Here is a 24823-nt window from a genome sequence, read left to right on the forward strand (position 1 = left end):
AAAAGAAGAAAAAAAAAATATGTTTACTGAATTTAATATGCACAAGGAAAAGAAGTACAAGTTATTTATTTGGTCTTCTATAGTACTCAAATAAAAAAGTTTAAAAAAAAGAAAAAAGTTCTCAACGATTGATGAGAATAATAGGAAGATTTTATAAATAATAGAAATGCTGTAACTCTAAAATTAAGTCTATATGTACATACTAATACACCCTTGATCCAGCCAAACTTCACAACTCCTTTACTTTCCGCAGCATATGTAACCACAGCGTCTCTGGTTGGAGTACTTTCTTCCCCATTTGCAAAGCCATCCTCAAAAGGTTCCTGGTTATAAAAGGAAAAATGTGAATTATGCTTAGGAATTATTTAAAATCACCTGATAAAAACAAACATCACTAAATACACTTAACCATGTTTAGAAGGACATAGTACAGATTCCCAAGGACCAAGGTTTTCTGAATATCTTACCTGAGGAAAATGTAAAGCAATAAAGTGAAAGAAACTTTAATTATTAAGTTTTGAAAAATTTAAATCTTATGACAGTAAACCCATTTTAATCATTTCCAATTTTAGTTACACTCTGGCAGTGTCTGGAACAACACAGTGAATACTGTTTGCTCAGTATAGGCTAGCTAGGTCAGTCAGTTCAGACCTTGTCTTCCCAGCCACAAATTCACATTGCCTAATTGACATCTTTACCATATCTGAAATTTCAACGTTAACAATTTTTTCCTGGCCGGCATGGCTCAGTTGAAGTGTTGTCCTGTACACTAAAAGGTGGTGGGTTCAATTCCGGGTCAGGGCACATACCCAGATTGCAGGCTCTATCCCCAGTGGATGTTTCTCTCTCCCTTCCTATCTCTAAAATCAATAATAATAAAAAAATTTAAAACTCCTCTTCATCAACAATGAACAATTTTCTCTTTATAATCCATGACAGCAGGATTACCCAGGATCCCAACATTCACTCACAATTCCTGTTACTCCTTATCTGCATTCAGTCACTCAGTGCTCTTCACTTTTTCCTTTGTAATCTGTCTCACATTCATACATGAGCTAGTTATACATGCATTTCCATAAACAGTGTTCCCTTCTTAAATTTTTATATTTCATGTCTGATTCTATCATTTTTAGTTTTTTGTCCTCTATTTTCTCTCTTTCCCTCTGTCCTTTGTTCTCAACTTTTGTTCAGTCTCAATACACCCAAGTCATGACAAATTTCCAAACCAGGAACAGTGCTTTAAACAGGTCATAAAAGGATAAAAGGAGGAGTTAAGAGATAGAAAATGTTCTAGATCTAGAGTCATGTCCCTAACACTATCCCCATAGTTCTTCCTCTACCCATATTCTTAACAGCAGGGAACAAATGATGCTATATTTCAAGCATCATTCTTTAAATACAGAAGAGCCAACAATTATTATTTAATCCTGAAAACTGATCTAGATTTTCTATAGCACTTTTTAAAAAACCATTTTCAGTGGTTGATATCCTCAACACAAATACATTTTCATAGAAACGAGCTGTTGCAAGTTCTGTGTTACCTCAGAGCAAAACCTGTCATAATCAAACTTCCCTATTCTCCTTGACCAATGTGTTAGCCAAGTAGACTCATTTAATTCTGTTCAATGCATTATTGCTATATCCTTTTTCAAAGTACTATCAACCTAGAGTAGCTCTTAGATTCCAATTTATATATTTTAACTACTGCTAATATTTAGATTTTTATGCAAAAAAGAAACATTATAATAAGTTAGATCCAACAATGTCTTTAAGTGTATCTTTTGAAAATTACTTTATCTAAGCTTTTTAATGATGTTAACAGAAAAATAATCAAATTTTCAACTAATCCCCATGTTTGCATTAACAGACAGCTATAACTTTGACTATGTGAAATACATAGAAAATAAATCATTTAAAGATCACTAAGAACTTAAATGAATTTTAATGTTAACCACTTCTGATGGTTCAAAAATCTAAGATAAATCCTAAGAAAAAATTATAATTTACCTTTCAACAGTTTCAAAACTACTGTATCAATTATTACGTACTATTCTATATAGAACTAACCACTCACATAAAAAATTTTTTTAATTATCCCAATCTACTAAACTTTTTTAAAAACTTCCGTTTTTCCATCCATTAATTGATGATCATTTGGGCTAATTCCACATTTTGGCTATTAGGAATAATGCTGCTGTGAACATTTGTCTACAATTTTTCTTTGTGGACATTGGTTTTCATTTACCTAGGAACGGAATTTTGGGGTCATGAAAACTTTTTGAAATGACTACTTCTGATAATTTTTCTCATCTCTTGTATCAGACTGCAGACTGTCACTCCTCATTTCAGTCAATGTGTCTGTCTATTGTTACTTCTTTCCCTTGCTTAGACTCATGTACACATGGAAACCAATAACCATTAAACTTGTTAGAATATGTATAAATAGAAAAGAAAGTTGCTCTTTATAAGAGCAACCCACTTTTGGCTACTTCTACTGTTAGATGTCTTCTAGATGGTCAAGTATCAATGATGATCCCAGATTTTTTTTTAAAAAGATCCTTCATAAGGACTGATGACTTAACTGTTCAATTATTCAAATAAAAGCCAGAACAAAAAATGTTTGTGTAAATTCAAATAACTAAAGTAGACAGCAGTTGCTCGGTTTTCATTCTGATACTGTTCAGTTAATTTATGACTTTAAAATATTACATAACCTCCAAGTATCACCAGAAAAAGTAACTGTGCATAGTATACACAAAAAGACATCTCCTTTTCCATCTCTGTTAAAAGAAAGTTAAAGATGTGTGTATGTAGTAGGCTACTTTCTCCAAGGCCACATATTGATGTGGGTATCTTACAATGCAAAGGGATGCAGGCAGCTTAAAATTTTTGTGTGGGTGTCTATCAGAATTCCACTTCAAAGTTGAAGGTTTAGTAGTAATGATGCTAATTTCCACTATATTGTGATCAACTATATTAAAAAACAGAGTAAGATTTTCTATAATATATGAAATAGTATTTTAACAGATGGGGTCCACATAAAATGTAGAATCCTCATCATGTTCTGATAGTTATATTTCAAAAAGTGTGGTAGTAATCTCAAATATACAACTCAAAAATTAAAACACAAATATGCTATTATTTATAGTTCAATCAATATATTTAAATGTAATGAAATTGGGTTTACAACTGTATTAATTTTCTGAAGTAATAGGAAACCAAAGTAGAATACACATACAGGTTTCTCCCACTATCTAGAAGTAGAGCGTGACCATGAAACCTTTCATAAGCTGAAATGGCATAAAGCAAAGAAGTAATTACTTTAAAATGCATCTTGCTAACAAATGCACAAAATAAACTGAGATAAAAAATAGATGCTCACAGACAATTAATTCAAAGCTTATGATAGCTTGATACCAAGCTGCTGAGTGCAGTTCCCAGAGAAGCAGGTTGGTGATGCCACTCTCACTGTGCCCTGCCTCCACAATGGCTCGCTGCAAAACAAATACGGAATGCTATTTTTGCTTTTTGCCTTTTTTCCATAAAAGCAAAAATCCTTCTTGTTTTGTTTTGTTGTTGTTGTTGTTTTTCGGTTAGCGAAAATAGATACTAATGCAAGTCTTTTTTATTTATTTATTTTAGAGAAAGAGGGAGAGGGATAGAGAGAGAAACATCTATCGACTACCTCCTGCATGTCCCCTACTGGAGATTGAGCCTGCAACCAGTGCACATGCCCTGACTGGGAATCGAACCAGCCACCTCTTGGCACATGGGTGGACGTTCAACTGCTGAGCCACACCAGCCTGGCTGCAGGTCTTAACAAAGTGGCATAAAACAAACTTTCAAAAAGTAGGGGTACCTGTATTTTGTTTCTTTAAATACATCAGTTTCAGAGAAATAAGTAAATTGTTGGGTAGGACATTTGGTCTGCACATTAAAACTTACAATCGGGAAAATTTCACACAATTATGAACTATAAATTATGCTGATACAAAGGTACATAAATAAAATCTTCAATCTCCCATTTTCACGGAAATAACGGGCTTGTTTTTTTACTGTTTTTCACATAATGAATAAAATGCCAAAAAATAACATAAATGACTTTATGCATAACACCATATTAAATGAGGTGGGATAAATTAATTTGGATTTATTTGGTGAATTAACCCTTCAAAAAAAGGAGTACTGTGATTCTCAATGTACCAAGCAGGGATTGAGGGTGAGTGAGGTGAGAATAGAATGGGGAAGCGAGGAAAAGAGAGGAGATAATGGAAGACCCAGATAGGAAGACCCTCAGTAACTAAAAGGATCTCTTAATGAAAGAAATAGAGAACTAGTAAATAATTATGTCAGCCTGAAATTGGACATGCTGAATTTGAGGAGTCATGAGATGATTAAAGAATTCTACCAGGCAGTTAAAAAATTCATGACTGGAACTTAGGAGAGGGGCCAGGCTAACAAGCCAGTGGGTGAAGCTATGGTAACAGAATGAAAAGAGAAACTTACAGAGAGAAGGCAAGAGGAGTTGAACATTTTTCTGGGGATATAAAAAATACAAAGGGAACTTTGGTCTCCATGGTCATTATTTCTTTGCAGGGAGTAAAGAATTTTTACACTGTGGATAATATCTCTCTTGTATACTCAATTTTCCACCTCAACTTGATCATTCTCTCTCCTTTAACTGTGGTTAACATTTTATTGCACACCACTTCCCTTACCTGTCACCAGAAGCCCAGCCAAACTTGCTAAAATACTACAGCACATTCCTCAATACACAGCAACCTAGCTTTGCCACACAACACTGAACTAGTTTTATAAGACATCCATAGACCTCTCTGCTGCCAAATCTAATGTACATTTTTCAGTCCCTGTCTCGCTGGACTTTTGAAACAACATACGATAGATATATTGTTACCACTCCCTCTTTCTTGAAACATTTCTTGAAATACCACATTTTCTCTCAGCCTCTTCTACCAAGCAATTAAATAGTAAGAGTCTCTTCAACTTGGTCCTAACCCCATTTCCTTTTCCCACTCTATATTTTCTTTGTAAGGGATTCTTACCAGACCTGTAGCTATAAGCAGCATCTAAATGTGTTAAGTAATAAGTGATGGCCTCCATTCATTTCTGGATCAGACCTCACCTCTGAATTTCAGCCCTGTATAGGTAAATACTGATGTTGCCACTTAGGTATTTCATAATGTTTACTATTCCAATTCTTACCAAATGAGAATAAGAAATGGTCAATGTGTGATGAACAGCAACTTTTCCTAAATAAAAAGAAAAATATTTATCTTTCTTGATTAGTTTTTATTTCCTGAATTTTCCAGCGAATACTTTAACTATCAGAAATACTGTGGAAAACAGTATGGAGTTTCCTCAAAAAATTAAAAATGCAACTTCCATTTGACCCAATAATTCTACTTCTAGAAATATATCCCAAGAAAACAGAAACACCAATCAGAAAGGATATATGCACCCCTATGTTCATAGCAGCATAATTTACAATTGCTGAGATTTAGAAACAGCCTAAGTGCCCATCAGTAAATGAGTGAAACTGTGGAATTCTACGTTGCTGTAAAAAAGCAGGAACTCTTGCCCTAACCTGTTTGGCTCAGTGGATAGAGCGTCGGCCTGCGGACCCAAGGGTCCCAGGTTCGATTCCGGGCAAGGGCATGTACCTTGGTTGCGGGCACATCCCCAATAGGGAGTGTGCAGGAGGCAGCTGATCGATGTTTCTCTCTCATCGATCTTTCTAACTCTCTATCCCTCTCCCTTCCTCTCTGTAAAAAATCAATAAAATATATTAAAAAAATAAAAAAGCAGGAACTCTTACCATTTGCAACAGCATGGATGGAACTGAAGAGCATTATGCTAAGAGAAATAAACCAGTCAGAAAAAGATAAGTATCACATGATATCTCTTGTGGAATATAATGAATAACATAAACTGATGAACAAAAATAGAACCAGAAACATCGAAGCATCCAACAGAGTGTCCAACCTATGAGGGAAGGTGGGGTGATGGGGGTAAGAGATCAACCAAAGGACTTGTATGCATGAGCATAACCAATGGACACAGACAGTAGGGGGGTGAGAGCGGCTGGGGAGAGGTCAATGGGGGAAAAAGGAGACTCATAAAATACTTCTAACAATAAAGAATTTAAATTTAAAAAAATCAATGGGAAAAAATATCCTCGGGTGAGGATTAAAAATAACAAGAAAAGAAAAAAAAAATGAAGAATTTGGGTCCTAGCTGGTTTGGCTCAGTTGATAAGAGCATTGGCCTGGGGACTGAAGAGTCCCGGGTTCGATTCCAGTCAAGGGCACATGCCCAGGTGGCGGGCTTGGTCCCCAGTAGGGGGCATGCAGGAGGCAGCCAATGATTCTCTCTCATCATTGATGTTTCTATCTTTGTCTCCCTCTCCCTTCTTCTTTGAAATCAATAAAAATATATTTTTTTAAAAGAGAAAAAAGAATTTGGCCCAGCCAGAGTGGTTTAGTGGTTGAGTGTTGACCCATGAATCAAGAGGTCACCAGTTGGATTTCCAATCAGGGTACATGCCTAGGTTGCAGGTTCGATCCCCAGTAGGAGGCATGCTGGAGGCAGCCAATGGATGATGTTTTTCTCTCATGGATGTTTCTATCTCGCCATCCCTCTCTCTAAAAATCAATAAAAACATTTAAAAAAAAAGAATTTGGCCAGGAAGATAGTAAATTCTTAATAATTAAAAGCCTTTATAATGTAAAATACATTTTATATTTATTCCTTATTGCACAAGTCTTAAATATTTACAAAGTTTTCTCAGTTTCCATTATCCAAACTTGTCTTTTAACAAATTCAAATTCTTTTACATAACAAAGGTCATATTTCAATTATGCTTGAGAAAATACTGCTTATAACACAATGACTTGGTTTAATAATGATTTTTCAGTTTAAAAATTCTTAAAAATTAAGCTATTGTTTCTTCCCTAACACTAGAATTTCCTTCAGTATTTTAGCAATAACCTATTATGAAATCAGCTGTCTTTTTTTGTTAATCCTTGCCTGAGGACATTTTTCCATTGATTTTTAAGGAGAGCGAAAGACAGAAGGAAAGACTGAGACGATTGGTTGCCTCCTGCGCGAGCCAACCAAGGCTCAGGCCGGGGAGAAGCCTGCAACCAAGGTATGTGCCCTTGACCGGAATCAAACCCGGGACCCTTTGGTCCACAGGCTGATGCTTTATCCACTGAGCCAAACCGGGCTCAGATATCTTTTTAAAATAATGGATAAAAATCAATACTTAAGTTTTTTAAAAACTTACAATAAAAACCTGTAACAGTGCTTTTACCAGCTCTGTATCCTAGAGTGCAGGATTGTTTTCTGTGTACATTACATCCTTCTCATTTCCCAAATGTGTACACTAATGTGCTTCTCATTGTTAAATGCTTTAAGTATAATTTACATTAAAATAGCATGGTTTTTTCGCTTTCTTTGAACATCCCAGTTACTAAGTTCACAAAATTTTTATCTCAGGTATGCACTGTAGCATAGCATGGGTGGTCTTTGCAATGTCACTAGCCAAGGACTTAATACCCATGAAAGATGATTGTATAGTAATCAAATGATTTGTGATCACATTTTTTTCCAGAGTAAGTTAACAAAGGTGTTTATCATTGTGCAAAGAGAAATCTATATCATTTGAACAGTGCAGCTTCTAAATAACAGTTAAAATACTAATACAACACATTTCTGGCATTGTTTATTACCAATCTATTCATTTTTCATACTAATTTATTCTATTTTTACAGTTTAACTGACAAAGCCTGGGCAAAAGGGTCTGCTCCGCAATTTTAGGCCATAGTGGGCAAAAAGACAGTAGCCTATTATTTTTTTAACCCTTTGAGTGCCAACCAGTATCCTAGGAACTATGCTAAAATTGCCAAGGCATTTTTGCTGATTTTACAGCAGTTTAGGAAAAAAATTATGAATCTCAAGTAAATGAAGTTACATATTCAAAACTTAAGGAAACCTTTACTACATTTGTTTTCTGGACTTAGGTGCCATCTGTCAATAAAGAGTGAACTACTGGCATCTAATAGTGACACTGCAGGAGGAGCACGACAGCGCTCCCGGCACTCTAGGGGTTAATTTCCAAGGAGGGAGAAATGTTTGGGTTTTTATTTCACTACTAGAGGCCCAATGGCACGAAATTCATGCAAGGGCCTTGGCCTTCCTTCCCACCATCCCCACCCTCTCCCCTCGGTCTCCCGTGCGGTGCCCTAAGAGCTGGAAACTCACGTCAGGAGCCTGAATTCCTGACTTTGCCTGCACGCATTTGTCCATGTAAGGTATGGGAACCATGTAAGGTATGGGAAGACGGGTGCTCAGGAGCCGCGTGGCGCTGCCTGATGGGGGAGGGGGCGCCCACGGCAGGCAGGGGCTGTGCCAAAAGGTGGGTACACAGCGGACATTTTATTTTCTGGAAAAGAGAGGAGACTTAGGGATGCAGGGTGTATCTGCTGGCTGTGGCCCCAGCGACCCAGGAAGCCAGGCCTGGCCAGAGAGCGGGGAGTGGGAGAGTGGGCAGGAAGGCTTGGCTTCCTGGGTCGCTTCCCGCATGCTCTCCCACTCCCCGGCCAGGCTTGGCTCTCCAGCTGGCTCCATGGCTCCGGCCAGCACCGCCATCTTTGTCATGTCAATTTGCATATTCCCTCCTTACTCGCTGTGGGTGCCTCCATCTTTATCATGAAGTGATGGTTAATTTGCATATTACTCTTTTATTAGATAGGATTGTGAGTCTATGCTTCTATATAAAGGTCCATTTATTTAAAAGAACAAAATTTGCTTTTAGCATCACCTCTGCAACTAGAAAGTGGTTCTTAAACTAATACACTAACTTACATAGTTAATGTAAAGACTGTGTAAGATAAGATATTGGTTTACAAAAAATAAACAAGGGTGAGTGCTCACTTCGGCAGCACGTATACTAAAAAACAAGGGTGATTATTTATTGAAGATGAAGAAAGCTGCAAAGAAAGAAAAAAATATGAGATCATTTTAGTTTTTCATTAAGACAAAGTCATATATATTGGCTAATCAGCTTCAGGCTGTCACAAAACATGGGTCAAACAATGACTAATCCTGCCAGATGAAGACTAGGAAACCATACTGTGTCTAACATTCTCATCTGGGAAATACCATTTAGATCCCAATCATCATTCATGTACCTTTTTACACAGTAAATCAACCTTACTCAATAATCTAAAGTGACAGAAAAAACATGAACAGGGAGTCCTAACCGGTTTGGCTCAGTGGATAGAGTGTTGGCCTGCGGACTGAAAAGGGCCCAGGTTCGATTCTGGTGAAGGGAATGTACCTTGGTTGCAGGCACATCCCCAGTAGAAGGTGTGCAGGAGGCACTGATCAGTGTTTCTCTCTTATCGATGTTTCTAACTCTCTATTCCTCTCCCTTCCTCTCTGTAAAAAATCAATAAAATATATATTAAAAAAAAAAAACATGAACAGGGAAAAATGGGGGGGATTAGAAAGTTTCAATGCATTTAACAACTGTTTATTCAGAAGAAGGTGCTATGTATAAGGTATAAGCTATGGTAGAGCATTCAGAAATTTTAAAATATAAACGTTTACCTCATTCAGGTTATCCAAACTCAAATTATTCTGGAAGACCACATCATTTAAATGCTAAAAAAAATTCTACAACTACCAAAAGAATTACAAGTCCAACATTAAGGAAAAGCACACACAAATAAAGCCAATAATACAGCAATCTCTTCCAGAAGTTAATTTTAAATTCTATCCCAATTAACACTTGCACTGGATGAAAAACAAGATGGAAAAGCCTAGTTAGCAGTGTAACAAACTGCCTTAGTAGTTAAATATACTTTATTGCCATATGTTTCTTAGCAATCCCCTTACAATTTGATATAACTACACAAACACTTTGAAAATACAATGGGAAGGGATGACTTTTTTCACATGTCAACTGAACATCCCAGTATAATTCTTGATAAGAACTGGTTTGTAGGCTAGGAAATAATTTGGCTTTGCATATTTGGGGGTGAAGTGAACCTTAACACAATTCAAGTTTACTGTGACATACACCAGATTTGGGGTTTTGCTAAGTAATATTGCAAGATATAACAATATTGCAAGAAATAGTTTTTCTGCCTTCAAGAAATAAGTGTTTCTTATAAAATCTGGTTGTACATCATCCAGGTCTGGTTACTGATTACCTATTCGATAAACCAAGAATTCTTCATTTGTGAGACCCTCATAATCTGCTGGGCTTACTTTAATAACAACTACAATCTACTGAAACCCAATTGTGTGTCAGACACTTCCCTAACGCTTAGGTGTCCTACTGTCCTGAATTGACAATGATCTCATATTTTTTCTTTCTTTCTTTGCAGATTGTCCTATTGTCCATCTTTGAGAGGTAGGTACTATTACCTCCACTTAACAAATGAAGAAACAGTCTTTTGAGAGGTTAACTTACCCCAAATCATTTATCTATAATGTGGCAGTGCAGAGAATCCTCCAAATGGTAGAATTACACAAGGAAAATTATTTTAGGTACCTATTTTGGGCAAGGGGACAAAAGATAGACAACTCACCCGACTCAGGAAACTGTCCTGCTTGAACTTCCCAATTACCCAGCTATTCTCACTCATCACCTTGCTTTACCTTTCCTTCTTTCTCTGCTTCCAAACCTAAGGGCTTCTGACATGATCCTCATAAAAACGACATCAGTTCTGCACTGGATGGCACTAGAGGGATTTTTTTTTTTTTTTAAATCTCTGTGCTTTGTAGAAATTCCTCCAGGATTTACAGTGTCTGTGATACTCTGCCCTACAGGATGATTAGACAACTACAACGACCACCCATGGAGGAGAAAGAATTGCTAGTGTCCAGACATAATGCATCTGGAAGGCATGTCCAAAGTTTAAGTATGAAATTGTGTAGTTGATAGAGTTATGTGTTTTATTTAACTTTGGAAGTTTATTTGGAGGCTATTGTGGTAGAGAGAATAGGTAAAATAGGCCAGTCATTCCATTTCTATGTACCTAGGATTTTCTTTTTCCAATTAAAAACCACATGTAAGTGGACCAGCACAGTTCAAACCTGTGCCATTCAAGGGTCAACTGTAATATTCTTCAGGAATACATAAAGGTAGTAAAAGTCATTTTGGGTGGGAAAAAGTCAGGACAAAGGCCCAAGGGAAATTATTACCCTTAAGTCATGATAACAGCTACTTTGATGGAAGGATCAGAAAATAGTGTACAGAGGCTGGGGGTGCCAGGAAGGTTCTGTTTCTTGACGTGGGTGGTGATCATTTGATTAAGTTATATATTTATGGGTTTTTCTCTCTGCTATATTCCATAATAAAAAGAAAGGCTTTTAAAAGAGTAAACAAAAAATATGTTAAGTGTCTGGTATACTGCCTGACATTAACAGAGTAAGTGCTAAATAAATTTTGCCTAATATTATAAACAAGAAATAAGTGATCTATTATTACAACTGCCCATGTAATGAGTTTAAATAACTGGATGTTGAACAAACACATAAATATAAATACTGCAAAACATCAGTCATCTAGACTCTACTACATAGGTCTTATAATTTGATATTGGCAGAGTTTAAGATTACCTCTGGATGAACTTTACATATAAACATGGCATCACCATTCTGCCTGGTGAGAAAGGATTTATTATCTACTAGAGGCCCAATGCACAAAATTCGTGCAAGGGGCTCGGCCCTCACAGCCCTGGCTTTGTCCGGAAGGTTGTCCAGAAGGACATCTGGAAGGTCATTTGGCTGTCCGGTCTAATAAGCATATTACGCTTTTATTATTATAGATACCATCAGCAAGTCAGTAGGGTATAGTGTGAAGAATGTGGGTTTTGATGATCAAAGATGGCACTACTAGAAATATTTTTTTAAACAGGATTGAAGAGTGAACTATGTTTTTTGTTGTTGTTGTTTTTTTACAGAGTTTTTATTGAAGGGAAAGGGAGAGAAAGGGTGAAACATCAATATGAGAGGAAGACATTGATCCATTGCCTCCTGCATACCCCCTCACGGAGATCAAACCCACAACTGAGTTTTGTGCCCTAACAAGGAATCGAACCAGCAACCTTTCGGTGCACAGGATGACACTCAACTAATGGAGCCACACTGGCCATAGCAATTCTAGAAATGTTTTGCAACTTCTCTATAACTAAAAATGTGCATAGTAAATAACTTCTCCCCTTCCCTATTTCCTTTAGTGGCAACCAACATGCACCTTACAGCAGGACTAGCTTAGGTTCATATTGGATTAACAAAACCTCTGGACCCAGCTTTAATTAAACAAATTAAATCTTTGCTAATGACAGCCAAAGGAGTGGAAGTCTTTATTTCAGGGCACGGTTAATATAAAAGAATTTATTGTTTTGTTTACAAGCATCTTATTATTGATTTAAATAAACTCCAAATTACACTTCAAAAATGTTCAAGGTCACCCAAAACTATGATTAAAATTCTAAAAACAAACCTCTGAAATAAAGTATTAATAAAGATACTTTAAAGATAAAAATTTCTAATATATTTTAATAGCATCTGCTTTGATACTAAGGTAAGCAAAGGCAAAGTGTTAATATGACACATAGCCAAATGAGTAAAAATGATGCACACATATGCAAATTTAGATGCCAAAGTGGCTGGATTTATTCTAACAATTTTTTCATCAAGCCTTAGCCAATTATTTCATCCCAAAGCTACCAACTTTTCCTATCCGTGCTGTCGGTGATTGGTGTATTCAGTGTAATGCTCCTCATACAGACTACTCTCTCAAAACCAAGTATTGTTTTGCAGGAATCCAATCTGCTCTGGTTAACAATGGTCTATTAATATCCAGTGGCATTAATGCAAAGCTCAAAACTCAAGTGCCACAGATAAAAGTGATGGTGTGGCCATGTGACTTTACAATAAACCGAGTCAGAACTGCTGATTGCAATGAAAAAATTCAGTCCTCTACCTAGCCCATCATGTTCTTTACTAATCATTCAAGACTGAGTTACAACAGAATGCATTAAGAATAGCATAATTATCATTTCAAATCCCATACAACTTATTAATGTCAAGCTAATAACTTGAAAATATTTTAATTCAAATTACCAGAAAATTTGTACCTTCAAGTATTAATTGATAATATACTGATGAGCACTGACAGGTGTGACTCAGTTGGTTGAGCATTATCCCATGCACTGAAAGGTTGCTGGTTCAATTCCAGGTCAGGATACATACCTAGATTGTGGGCTTGATCCCCAGTAGGGGGGTGCAGGAAGCAACTGACGTTTCATTCTCACATCGATGTTTCTCTCTCTAAATCAATAAAAAAATCTTTAAAAAAAGAAGACTATTAGGAACCTTACTAAAGTTAAAAGAAAAAAGTCCAGCTGGTGTGGCTCAGTTGGTTTAGTGTCATCCCATGCACCAAGAGGTCACCGGTTCAAATTTGGGTTAGGGCACATGCCTAGGTTTCAGCCTCAATTCCCAGGAGGCAACTGAACATGTATGTTTCTCTCTTATTGATGTTTCTATCTCTCTCTCCCTCTCACTTCCTGTCTAAAAATAAATACATAAATAAAATTTTAAAAATACTTAATACAATTCAGTATACAGTTATCTAATGGTTAAAGCCAGATCTTTGATTGTTAACACTTGTCTATATAAGGGTATTTCAAAGTGGAGAATCAGCACATCAAAGAAAATAACTATGTACTAAGTTATAGGGGCAATCAAAGTGTACATCTCTCATCATGTTCTAGGACACTGCTTCTCAAACCTGGCTTTCTGAGAATCACCAGAAAGTTTTTCAAAAGCTACCTGTATATTCTTTGAAAGAGAGACATCTGTAATTTTTCTCCAAATTTTTAGAAATTTGGGGGTCACTGGTCCAGAAGAAAAGGATAGGGAGACAGAAACCTAATTTCAAAAAAACTCAGCTTCATCAATTATTAGTTATGTGGCTTTAGGCAAATCACAACCTTGCAAAATGATACTGCTACTGCAAGACTTTCTGAAAACCCAACTCCTCCAAAGATAGATTTGAAGACCAAATACAGATATGCAGCTTAAGAGTGCTTTAGAAAATCTAACAATTTATACAATATTAAATTCCACAGCCTTTCCAATTAATTCTCAGATAGAAAAAATATGAATTCCCTGATTCAACAAACACTTCACTGAGGGCTCTGTTCTAGAAACCTTTGAGAAAGAATCCCATTCAAAATTAGAAGAAAATTTGAATGTGAATAATTTTAAACTTGTGGTGAGTATTTAATGTGGAAGAAAAAAAGAAAGAAGGAAGAGGAAAGGAATGTATAATAGTAACCTCTGTGATGATAGAAATGTTCTATATCTCCATTGTCCAATACAATAGGCATCAACCAAATGTAGGCAATTATCACTTAAAATATGGCTTGAGTAATTTAATTGAAGCTTTAGTTTTAATTTAAACTGAGTTTAACAGCCACATGTGACTAGTGATTACAGAATTTTAAAAAACACAGCCCTAAAACTTTTAAAAATTTAGGTTGCACTTTTGAGAGACATGGATAAGGAAAGTCAGAGGAAATGGAAAAAAAAATTAGGAAGATTCCATTTATAAGATACTTTCTTATATTTCTTTTTGAAGGTATTTCTATTAGGAAAAGATATATCCATACAGTGAAAGTGAGGAGTACAAATCTTTGAAAGTAGCACCAATTGGGAGTCAGAATGTTTGCTGCAAGTTCCAACCCTGGTGCTGCCTGTTACAGGCCCTATGATTCTGTAAGGGTTCCTTAGCTGTTTTTGAGTGTTAAACTCCAACTATGCAAATTGGGGCAATATGCCTGTCAAATGAACTATAGAGAGTCTACATAACAAATATAAGATATATAAAAGAGCTTAAGACTTTTTTGTACTACATTAATTTATTTTAAAAAACTAGTTCTATTATCCAACATATATTGATCGAGGGTGTGCTGTGTCAGGCCTATATACAAGGTACCGTGAATATAATAAATAGCCATAAACATAGTCTGCTTCCCATGCAGCTTGAAGTTCAATCCAGTTGAGTCAAATAACCACATTAATAAATATACATGAAATAAGTGCTTTAAGGGAAAGGGGGCTTGTTCTGGACCAGAGGACAATAAGGCTTCCTCTCTGAGGAAATAAGGATTAAAGTGAAATCTCTAAACTGAAATGTTAACTGTGTGTATAAGGTGGAAGGGAGGAAGAGTTCACAGTATCATAAATAGTTCCTATGGTCAAAGGTATTGTGCCTTGGAGTAATTTTAACACTCAAGAAGTAGGCCAGAGCTAGACAATGCAGGGCTAGTTTTAAGCTAATGGATGACATAATCAATTTTCTGTTTTGAAAAGATACTTCTGGGCACAATAGTGATGGGAGGGCACAGTGAATTCGGAGAACCCAGTTAGATTACTGTAGGAGGGACATGCCTCAATTGGGTCTAGGTTGGTAGCAGTGAAGGTAAAAAGAATATTTAGGAAATAAAGGTGACAGGACTTGGAGATGAATTGGATGTGGAGGAATGAAAGAAAGTGTCAAGAATGACTCATGTTTCTCACTTGTGCAATATGATGCATGGTGGTACCATTCATAGAGACACAGAACACACTGAAAGAAGACTTGGGTTGTTCTGTTTCTGAAGGGGGAAGGAGGCAATTATAGGTTTGTGAGTCTGGGGTGCCTTTGAGATACAAAGCAAAAATGTCAGCAGGCATTGGATGCCTAGAACTCAGAAAAGGGGTATGGGTGGGTGACAAAATTATCTTGGGAGAGAAGAAAGAAGCCAGAAGAAGAAAAGCCAGAACCAAGCCTTGAAGGTGGCTCAGTTTAGAGATAAAGGAAACTGCAAAAGACACTGGGCTGAAAGAGCCAGAGAGGGAGAAAAATGAAAAGACAGAGTAGTGCCTTGGCCTGGTGAGTCAGTGGTTAGAGCACCATCATGATGCTCCAAGGTTGTGGGTTCCATCCCCAGTCAGGGCACATACAAGAAGCAACCAATGAATACATAACTAAGTGGAGCAACAAAGTGATGTTTCTCTCTTTCTCTCTCTAAAATCAATAAATGTAAGTTTTTAAAAAAAGGAGTGCTATATGGAAGCTGAGGTAGTGATGAAAAGACTGAAAAGAACATTAAATGCTGCTGGAAGTTTGAATGCTGCTGGGGAGGAAAAAAAGGTGTCCTGGAATTGGTGATAAGAATGGAGATGACTGGTGACTTTAACAACTATTTAGGTGAAATGATGGGGTAGAAGTCATACTACAGCAGATGGTCATGGATCCTTTAAGTTTCCCTCCACAGGAGTAACCAAGCCTGACCTACCAAGCCACCTTACCAAAAAACTCCAAAATGATTTGCATACTAAACTCGAAGCTACACTAATCAAAGAACTAATTCACACCAACTGACAAAGAATCATGCCAGTGGTTTTTAGAATTCTTAACCTAAATGAATATCTAATTTGTGAATGTTCAGAAACAGCATAGTGAACATTTAAAGCACAGAAATTTCTGAGCCCAAGGGTGGTACAAACACACCTGCCTGTTATTAGCTTCTGCAGAGAGATAACATTCCACTAAGCTATTTTTGCTTTTCAGATTTTCCCCTTCTTCTAATTAGAAATCCCCAAGTTCTTTATCAGCTCCATGGTTTGTATAATTGCTTTAAGATAGTACTGGTTCTAGTGAAAAATGAAAGAATAATAAAGCCACTGGCAGATGACAGCTTTCATATTTTAAATAGGAAGCCATTGATGTTTTTAACTTCAGTATTTTAAGTAGTTTTCCCTATAGTCTGTCCCTCAACACTTTCACTTTATGTTTCAGCCTATTAGTTCCCCACCCCTTTGTATTCTCTTTGAAAAATTGATTTTCATGGCTTTACCTAAATTTGTAGCATAAAAGCACATTTTTATGCGACTATTTAAAAACCCATTTTCTTAAGTTCTTTTCTTTCACTAACCAGTAGCTGCAATTTTATGTGTCTGCCCCATTGTAGAACTAATTTATAAAATGAAACCCAACTCTTTCGTCCACCTCTCAAACTTGCTCTTCCCACAGCCCTCCCCATCTCCATATCTACAGACTCCATTCTAAACAGTAGAAAACCCTGGCATTAATCTTTCCATACACCCCTTCATCTAAACCATCAGCAAATCCCAACAGTTTTACCCTTTAAACATACCCAGTATATGAACACCTCTCACTGTATCAAACACTATTACTACCTTAATAAAAGTCCTATCATCGTGACTGAAATACTGCTCTAACTGGTCTCCCAGCTTCCACCATTACCCCCTTACAGAAGGATATTCTCCACAGAACAATCAGAGTGATATTTTAAAAACATAAGTCGGATCATGTCAAGTCTGTGCATTAAACCCTCCACAACTCCCTATTTCACTCAGAGTAAAAACCTAAATCTTTATCATGATCTACTTATTTATTCCTCACTCCTGCTTTGACCTCCTCTCCTATCACTCTCCCCCTTGTCACTCATCTTGCTGGCCTCCTTATTTCTCAGTCACACCAAGCACACTCCCATCTCAGGGTCTTAGTGTGTGCAATTCCTCTGCCTAGAGTGTTCTTCCCCCAGGTATTTTGCATGGGGTGATCCCTTACTCCCTTCTAGTGTCTGCTCACATATCAGAGAGGCTTTCTCTAACTACTCTAAAACAGCATCACCCCAGCCATAACCATCTATCTCCTTCAATTATATCTGACCTATTTGTTCATTGTCTCCTACTATTAAATGAAAGCCCCATGATTCTGTTGTGTTCATTGCTGTATTATCCCCAGCACTTAGAATAGTGTTGCTGGTACCCAATTTGTTGAATAACCAAATTCATATTCGTTTCACTTCAGCAAGGAACCAATCTGATTAGTACCACAGACTTTCCAAACACATATATTAAATATGTAATTAAATATTAATGAAGCAAGCATACTCAATACACAAGAACCAAGAAACATTATTTCTGTCCTTTAGACTCCAAATGCCCAGCATTGGAAATATGAGAATCTGAACACAAATATACATAGAGAAAACATCAATTATGATAGCATTGCACAGATTATTTTCCACATTTTAAATCCCCAAATTTATCTTTCCTTTTACCCAGGCAGTCAGTTGGTGTATACTTGGAGAATGGATACAGTATTATGGGTAAACCAGACTTCAGCGCTGGTGGCATGGGTTCAACAGGGTGAAGCCTCTGGCAAAAGTGTGAAATAATCCAATCTTGACTTTGCTATATACAAGTATTTCATATCAGGGTCCTAACTTTACTCAATCCTGGAACTACTCTACTCCCTAACCCCAGGGATATGGCCCATTCTTGTTCCTTCAGGGTGACTTTTAAGAACTCAAGCTATATACTGAATTAGTGGATGAAATTTCTTGTTCAAGAATCAATACAGCCCACTCGGAAGCAGTTACAGGCATTAGAGGAGATAACATACTTGTTTCTGTTTTACAGGAAGTCTTTGTTAAGTGGGAGGAATTGTCCACCCTGAGACATTCAATGAACAAATCTTTATTAAGTACCTATTCTCTGTATAGAGATGAATGAGATACAAGTTCAGATCCAGTGAGACAGTCATATCATACATCATCACAAGAATTCCTCCTCGTTTCTCTGTTATGTAGTCACTAGAGGCCTGGTGCACGATATTCGTGCACTGGGGAGGGGGGTCCCCCTCGGCCCAGCCTGTGCTCTCTCGCAGTCCAGGAGCCCTCAGGGGATGTCCTTAGGCCCACTAAAGTCAGACATCCTTAGCACTGCCACAGAGGCAGGAGAGGCTCACACCAGCCATGAGCCCAGCTTCTGGCTTCGCGGTGCTCCCCCTGTGGGAACACATTGACAACCAGGGGCAGCTCCTGTGTTGAGCATCCGCCCCCTGGTGGTCAGTGCACATCATAGCAACCGGTCATTCTGCCGTTCAGTCAATTTGCATATTAGCCTTTTATTATATAAGGATTCCATTCTCAGGAGGTCATGGTAGAGAGGTGATGGTGGTAATCCCCATTGTGTCCCCCTCAACCCCCCTGCCATCTCAGAGCAGGTCTGGGGGATAGGCAGGAAGAAAAGGTAATAAAAAAGCCCTGGCCTGTGTGGTTCAGTTGGTTGAGTGTCGTCCTATGCACCCTCTTATGCACCAAAAGGTTGCAGGTTCAATTCCTGGTCAGGGCACATAACCAGGAGTGTGGGCTAGATCCCTGGTAGGGGGTGTGCAGTAAGCAGCAGATCAAAGTTTCTCTCTCACATCGATGTTTCTACCTCTCCCTTCTTCTCTAAGAATCAATTTTAAATAATCTTTAAAACAAAAAAAGATAACAAGAAAGAGGATACTATATCCTGGCATTGGAGTCAGAAAAACCTGGGTGTGAATTCCACCTGCATCACTTTCTATGAGAGTGACACTAAGCAATTTCTTCAGCTTCTATGAGCCCATTTTATCATGAGTAAAATGTGTATAAGACCTATTTCATAGTAATTAAAAAATCCACAAGCTCAGTAAGACATAAAAGACACTTGATGATATAGCTGTTCTCTTTAATGCTCCCTTTTTATTAATAAAAAAGGCTAAAGCCCTAACCGGTTTGGCTCAGTGGATAGAGCGTCGGCCTGCAGACTGAAAGGTCCCAGATTCGATTCCGGTCAAGGGCAATTAGAAAGAAAAGAAAAGGCTATAATAGGCCACATACCACCAGCAAAAGGCTCCCAAGCCATGGCCTAAGGACAACTGTGCCAAGGTAATGCTACCTTTTAAAACTGTTTTAATAATGCTTTATCCTGGCTAGGTATCTCAGTTGATTAAAGCACCGTCCCGATATGCCAAAGTTCAGAGTTTGATCTCTAATCAGGGCACATACAAGAAACAACCAGTGAATGCACCACTAAGTGGAACAACAAATGGATGTTTCTCTCTCTCCCTTCCTCTCTCTCTCTAAAAAAAAAAATTTTTTTTAAATCAATCTTTTTTTAAAAAACAACAACAGTGATTTCAAATAACATTAATGCTTTAAATCTAGTAGGAGCTATTATAGATTGTCTACACCATATTTTTCCACATTTGATAATCATGCTACCCTCCCTCCACTTTTTTTTCTTCCTGTAGAAGCAGGAATCATTACTTTAGGTTGATTTTTTGAAATACTTAAAAAACAACACAATTCCAGGCATTAGCTTTGAAGAGTTTCTGCCTTCTTGAAAACTTTTCTCTCAGCTTTCCTAAAACAGCTCTCCTAGCTATTTCTAACCAGCATCGCAGCTCCTTAATTTCCTTTGCTAGTGTCTCCTCAATCTCTAACAGACCTCCCTTTTAGACATTTTCTAGGCCTAATCCCAGACCATATACCTGTTCTCTTATCTACGCACTCTCCTTAAATAATTTCATTCATAACCTTAGACACTATACACACACACACACATATATATATATATATGATTTTTATACTTTCTAATATATATACACATATATATACATATACATACATATATATGTGTGTGTGTATATATATACTTTTCTACTCCCCTTCCTCATAATGATTCATGGACTAAGATGTCTTACAGGCTACTCAGAATTCTTTTTTTTATCCCTCAAATCTATTCCTTCTCCAGTATTTCCCATCTCAGGCTACAGTACTGCCATCTATTCAGTTGCTCAAGACCAAAACCAGGGAATCAGCTTCTCTTCCACTCCCACATTCAATCCACCTACATCCAATTCTATCTGCCACCAAGCCTTATTATCTGTTACCCAGACCACAGTTAATAGCTTGGATCTCCCTGCTTCCATTCTTGTTCCTGCCAATCCACTCTCCACCCAGCAGTAAGCAATGTTAAAACAAAACAGATCATGTTGCTACCTCACATAAAATCCTTCAATCACTTCAGACTACATTTATGGTGAAATCTTACACTGGTCACCTTATGTTCTTTAGATATATCCCTCTCTCACCTCACTACCTTCACAAATGCTGTCTCTTCAGCCTGGAATGTTTTCCTACCATATCTTCAAAATCCTTAAAGTTTCAGCTTCAATGTTATATACTTCTGGAAAAAGGCTTCTCCAACCCAATTAAAATTAGGTCCTATGCCAGAACCGGTTTGGCTCAGTGGATAGAGCGTTGGCCTGCGGACTCAAGGGTCCCGGGTTCGATTCCGGTCAAGGGCACATCCCCAGTGGGGGGCGTGCAGGAGGCAGCTGATCAATGTTTCTCTCTCATTGATGTTTCTGGCTCTCTATCTCTCTCCCTTCCTCTCTGTAAAAAATCAATAAAATATATTTTAAAAAAAAGAATATACTTATCAGTATATTCAGTATAATTCCTTAAAAAAAAAAATTAGGTCCTATTATATCCTCACTAGAAGCCTATACTTTTCTTCCCTAGCATTAAAAAAAATTATAACTATGTTATATGTACAATTATTTGATTAATGTATGTTTAAGCAGAGTCAGTATCTGTTTCCCTAATCACTGCATCATTTCACAGTGCCACAGCCATGTGTCCTTTCACCAATAAATATCTGAAACAGAAAACTCATGAGTCCTGGCCCTAGAATGGCTGCATAATACAGCAAGATATGCCATGGATATTTAACTATTTCCCTTCAGTTGAATTTTTAGGCAAAATACTTTTTAAAAATCACAGTGCTAGGCAATGAAAGGAATTCAAGTAGAAGGAAGACAAGTTCTCCTAAGAAGTTTCTGGAGTGCCTTTTTACTTTTTTTGTTCTTCCATAGTTCCTAGCACACAGTCAGATCCCTGGTAGATACTTAAAGCATTTAGTGACCAAAGTACTACATGATAATCAAAGTGATAGAATTAAGTGTCACAAAATTCTACATAATAGGGTTCACTGAAGGCTAGAAGCATTAGAAAAATGTTTAAGGAGCTAGAACTCAATTTAGATAGGGTAAGGACTAACTTTTAGGGATCTGCCCAACTTATGCTATCACCCCTCACCTGCCCTCCTTCAACAGCAGTATGGCCAGATTTGTACTCCTTAACGCAAAACATTTCTATAATCCATTTGCTGAATTCTAAACAAAATTATCTTCAATATGAGATTCTATGCTTAGTTAACATATATTAATGAAACTTTTTTTGGCCATAAAGGACCCGAGTGGTAGATGATAAAAAACTACAAAGAATTCATTATACTATCTGTTGCATAAATGAAACTTAACAAAACATTTTACATGCTACATTCATTTAATAATGTAGGTATTAAGAGGATCGAAAATTGAAATCCTATAGTTTAACTATGTACTTTCTGAAGGACCAATATAAGATCAAAACAATAACTACATTAGCAATTATTTTCCAAGCACTGCACATGGGCCTTTCTGTGCATTTCCACACCCCCCCGCCCCCCCAAATCTTCAAAATAACCCTGAAAGTTGAAAAAACTGAGGCTGAAAAGCTGGGTGACTTCAACTACTATACAGCTTACAATACAGGTGTTCCTTTTTTAGACAATGTAAACTGAACTAAAAATGCCAAAACAAACATAAAAACCCTGAAGTTTTGGAGAACTTCAAATGCTTGGTTACTGAATTTAAAATAACAAAAGCTTTCCTAGGAAGCATACAAGTTCAAGGAATATAACATCCTTTAATTTAAAAAGTCTTTCTAGCTCAGCTAATGTGGATCAGGGGTTGAGAGTTGACCTATGAACCAGGAGGTCATGGTTTGATTCAGGTCAGGGCACATGCCTGGGTTGCAGACTTCATCCCCAGTAGGGGGCGTGCAGGAGGCAGCCAATTAATGATTCTCTCACATCATTGAAGCTTCAATCTCTCCCTCCCTTCCTCTTTGAATTATATATATATTGAAATTATTAATGCAGGTAAATTTCAGATATATTTCACCAAAACGGAGTAATTTGGCAGTAAAGGCTTTAAATATATATATATTTAAAGCCTTTCTAAAACTCATGGGTAAATTTAGAGTGTTTTACTGCCAAATTACTCCGTTTTGGTGAAATATATCTGAAATTTACCTGCATTAATAATTTCAATAAAAGTTCTCTTTAAAAAAAGGAAAATTACCAGCTATATAACTACTTTACAAAAATTTTTATTTTTGAAAGGAAAAAATAACAGATTTGAGAGAAACTACAAGAGTATGAGTATTATAAAATGTGTTTTTCTTATACTACTATAACAAAATACCACAATAGAATAACAGTAGCATTATCCAAAGCCAAATGATGTCAGGCTTCTAATCAATAAGCTGTTAAGGGTTGAGACCTCTGTAATTATTTCAAACTGTATGAATGTTACATTATCAAACATCAGGACAAGTAGTCTTGTATGAAATGACTGTATGAGATCAAATAATCACATAAAAAAGAAATTACATACTTCTGTATTTAAACTTTCCACACTAAGATCTTTTCAATCTGTATGGTACCAACTCTTTGCATTCACCAGATTTCATCAATGTAGTCATTACACATTGTAAAAGCACACTTCAAGTATTCCCATAAAATAGTTAATTAGTTGAAACTCAAAAGCATCAATGTTATCTCGAAATAACGATTTTGTACCATCAAGAAATAAAAGTCATATGTAGCCATAAAATGGAATTACAAAAACAGTATAGGGATGATTTTCTGTTAACAAAGTATATCTATGCAAGACCCCAGAAAGTCTTTCTGGACTTCCTCCACAGAAAAAAAAACTCACTGCCCCTCTCTCAATCTCTCCTGTGCGCCCCCTCCCCCATCTTATTTTTTATAGCCCTCTCCCTAAAGGTATACATTAAAAATGGAGTTAGAGCATTATCAAGAACAGCATGTCTCTAGATTTATGATCTTTGCATATTCAAGGTTGCAGGAATTGAGCTTTAATAATTCATGGACCGCAAACACGCCCTGTTAAGATTTTTCCCTCCAACACTAAAGTTCCTACTCTTGGGATCCCTAATGGGTGTACATGAGCCATACAATACAACCTTTAAAAAGGACACAAATGGTAGGTGTGCTCTCCTGAGACGTCCTCACCTAAACCTCCTGCACATTCCCTTGCGGGCCCACAAGCATAACTGTCATGCAGAGAGATGGTTAATTGTTCAACGCGGCTGAGAAACCAAGCGTAATTGAGATAGATAACTGGATGGGGAAGGTTGTTAAATGCAGCCTCTCCAGTATCGCGTAAGTAGCCTAACCCGCTGCAAACTTTTAAGAGATTAAGTTACATTCCTCTGCAATTCCACCCTTGACAGCTGAATCCAGAGATGCCAGCGAGTCATGCACATCCATTCCCGCCACCTCACCGGTGGAAAGCAGGAAGGCCAAATCCTGTGGCCGGCGCTGACCAGAGGTTGGGAAAGGAGGGAGGGCCGGGAGAGCTCACCTTCTCCAGCTCATCGTGCAGCTCCGCTAGGCTGGGACGGAGCAACTTCTCGCCCAGCTGGGCCACAGTGTGCCGGTAGTGGTCGATCCTGGGCACGGCGTCCATGGTGTTGTGGCCGAAGGTGCGCTGGTAGTAGGTGTTGGTGTGGGTGTCATAGTAGTAGTGCTGGTGGTGCCCGCTGCTGCCGCCGCCCGAGTGCAGGCTGCTGCCCTCGCTCAGCACCGTGTCCCCGCCGTTCTGGAAACTCACGTTGGGCCCGTCGCCGCCGACCCCCGCCGCATCCGACTGGCTCTCCTCTGCCGAGGAGGCAGCCGGGTCCACGAAGTTCACACGGAAGCGGCCCTTGGCTTCCTCACTGCCTTTCGCCGGCCCGCTCTCGCTGGTGGCTTTCCC

General features: G+C 37.7%; 1 protein-coding gene across 1 annotated transcript in view; it reads right to left on the reverse strand.

Moving 5' to 3' along the window:
* SLC12A2 (solute carrier family 12 (sodium/potassium/chloride transporter), member 2) overlaps positions 1 to 24817 on the reverse strand; it is a 92160-nt gene extending 67343 nt beyond the window's left edge. Inside the window, exons 1-2 of the mRNA XM_005875835.2 lie at positions 24431 to 24817; positions 204 to 323 (exon numbers count right to left, since the gene is read on the reverse strand). Of these exons, the coding sequence (XP_005875897.1) occupies positions 204 to 323; positions 24431 to 24535 (225 nt within the window). The 5' untranslated portion in view covers positions 24536 to 24817. The remainder of the gene's footprint in view (positions 1 to 203; positions 324 to 24430) is intronic.
* Between the last annotated feature and the right edge of the window lie 6 nt (positions 24818 to 24823).

Source organism: Myotis brandtii, unplaced genomic scaffold, assembly GCF_000412655.1.
Source record: "Myotis brandtii unplaced genomic scaffold, ASM41265v1 scaffold470, whole genome shotgun sequence".
NCBI lineage: Eukaryota > Metazoa > Chordata > Mammalia > Chiroptera > Vespertilionidae > Myotis > Myotis brandtii.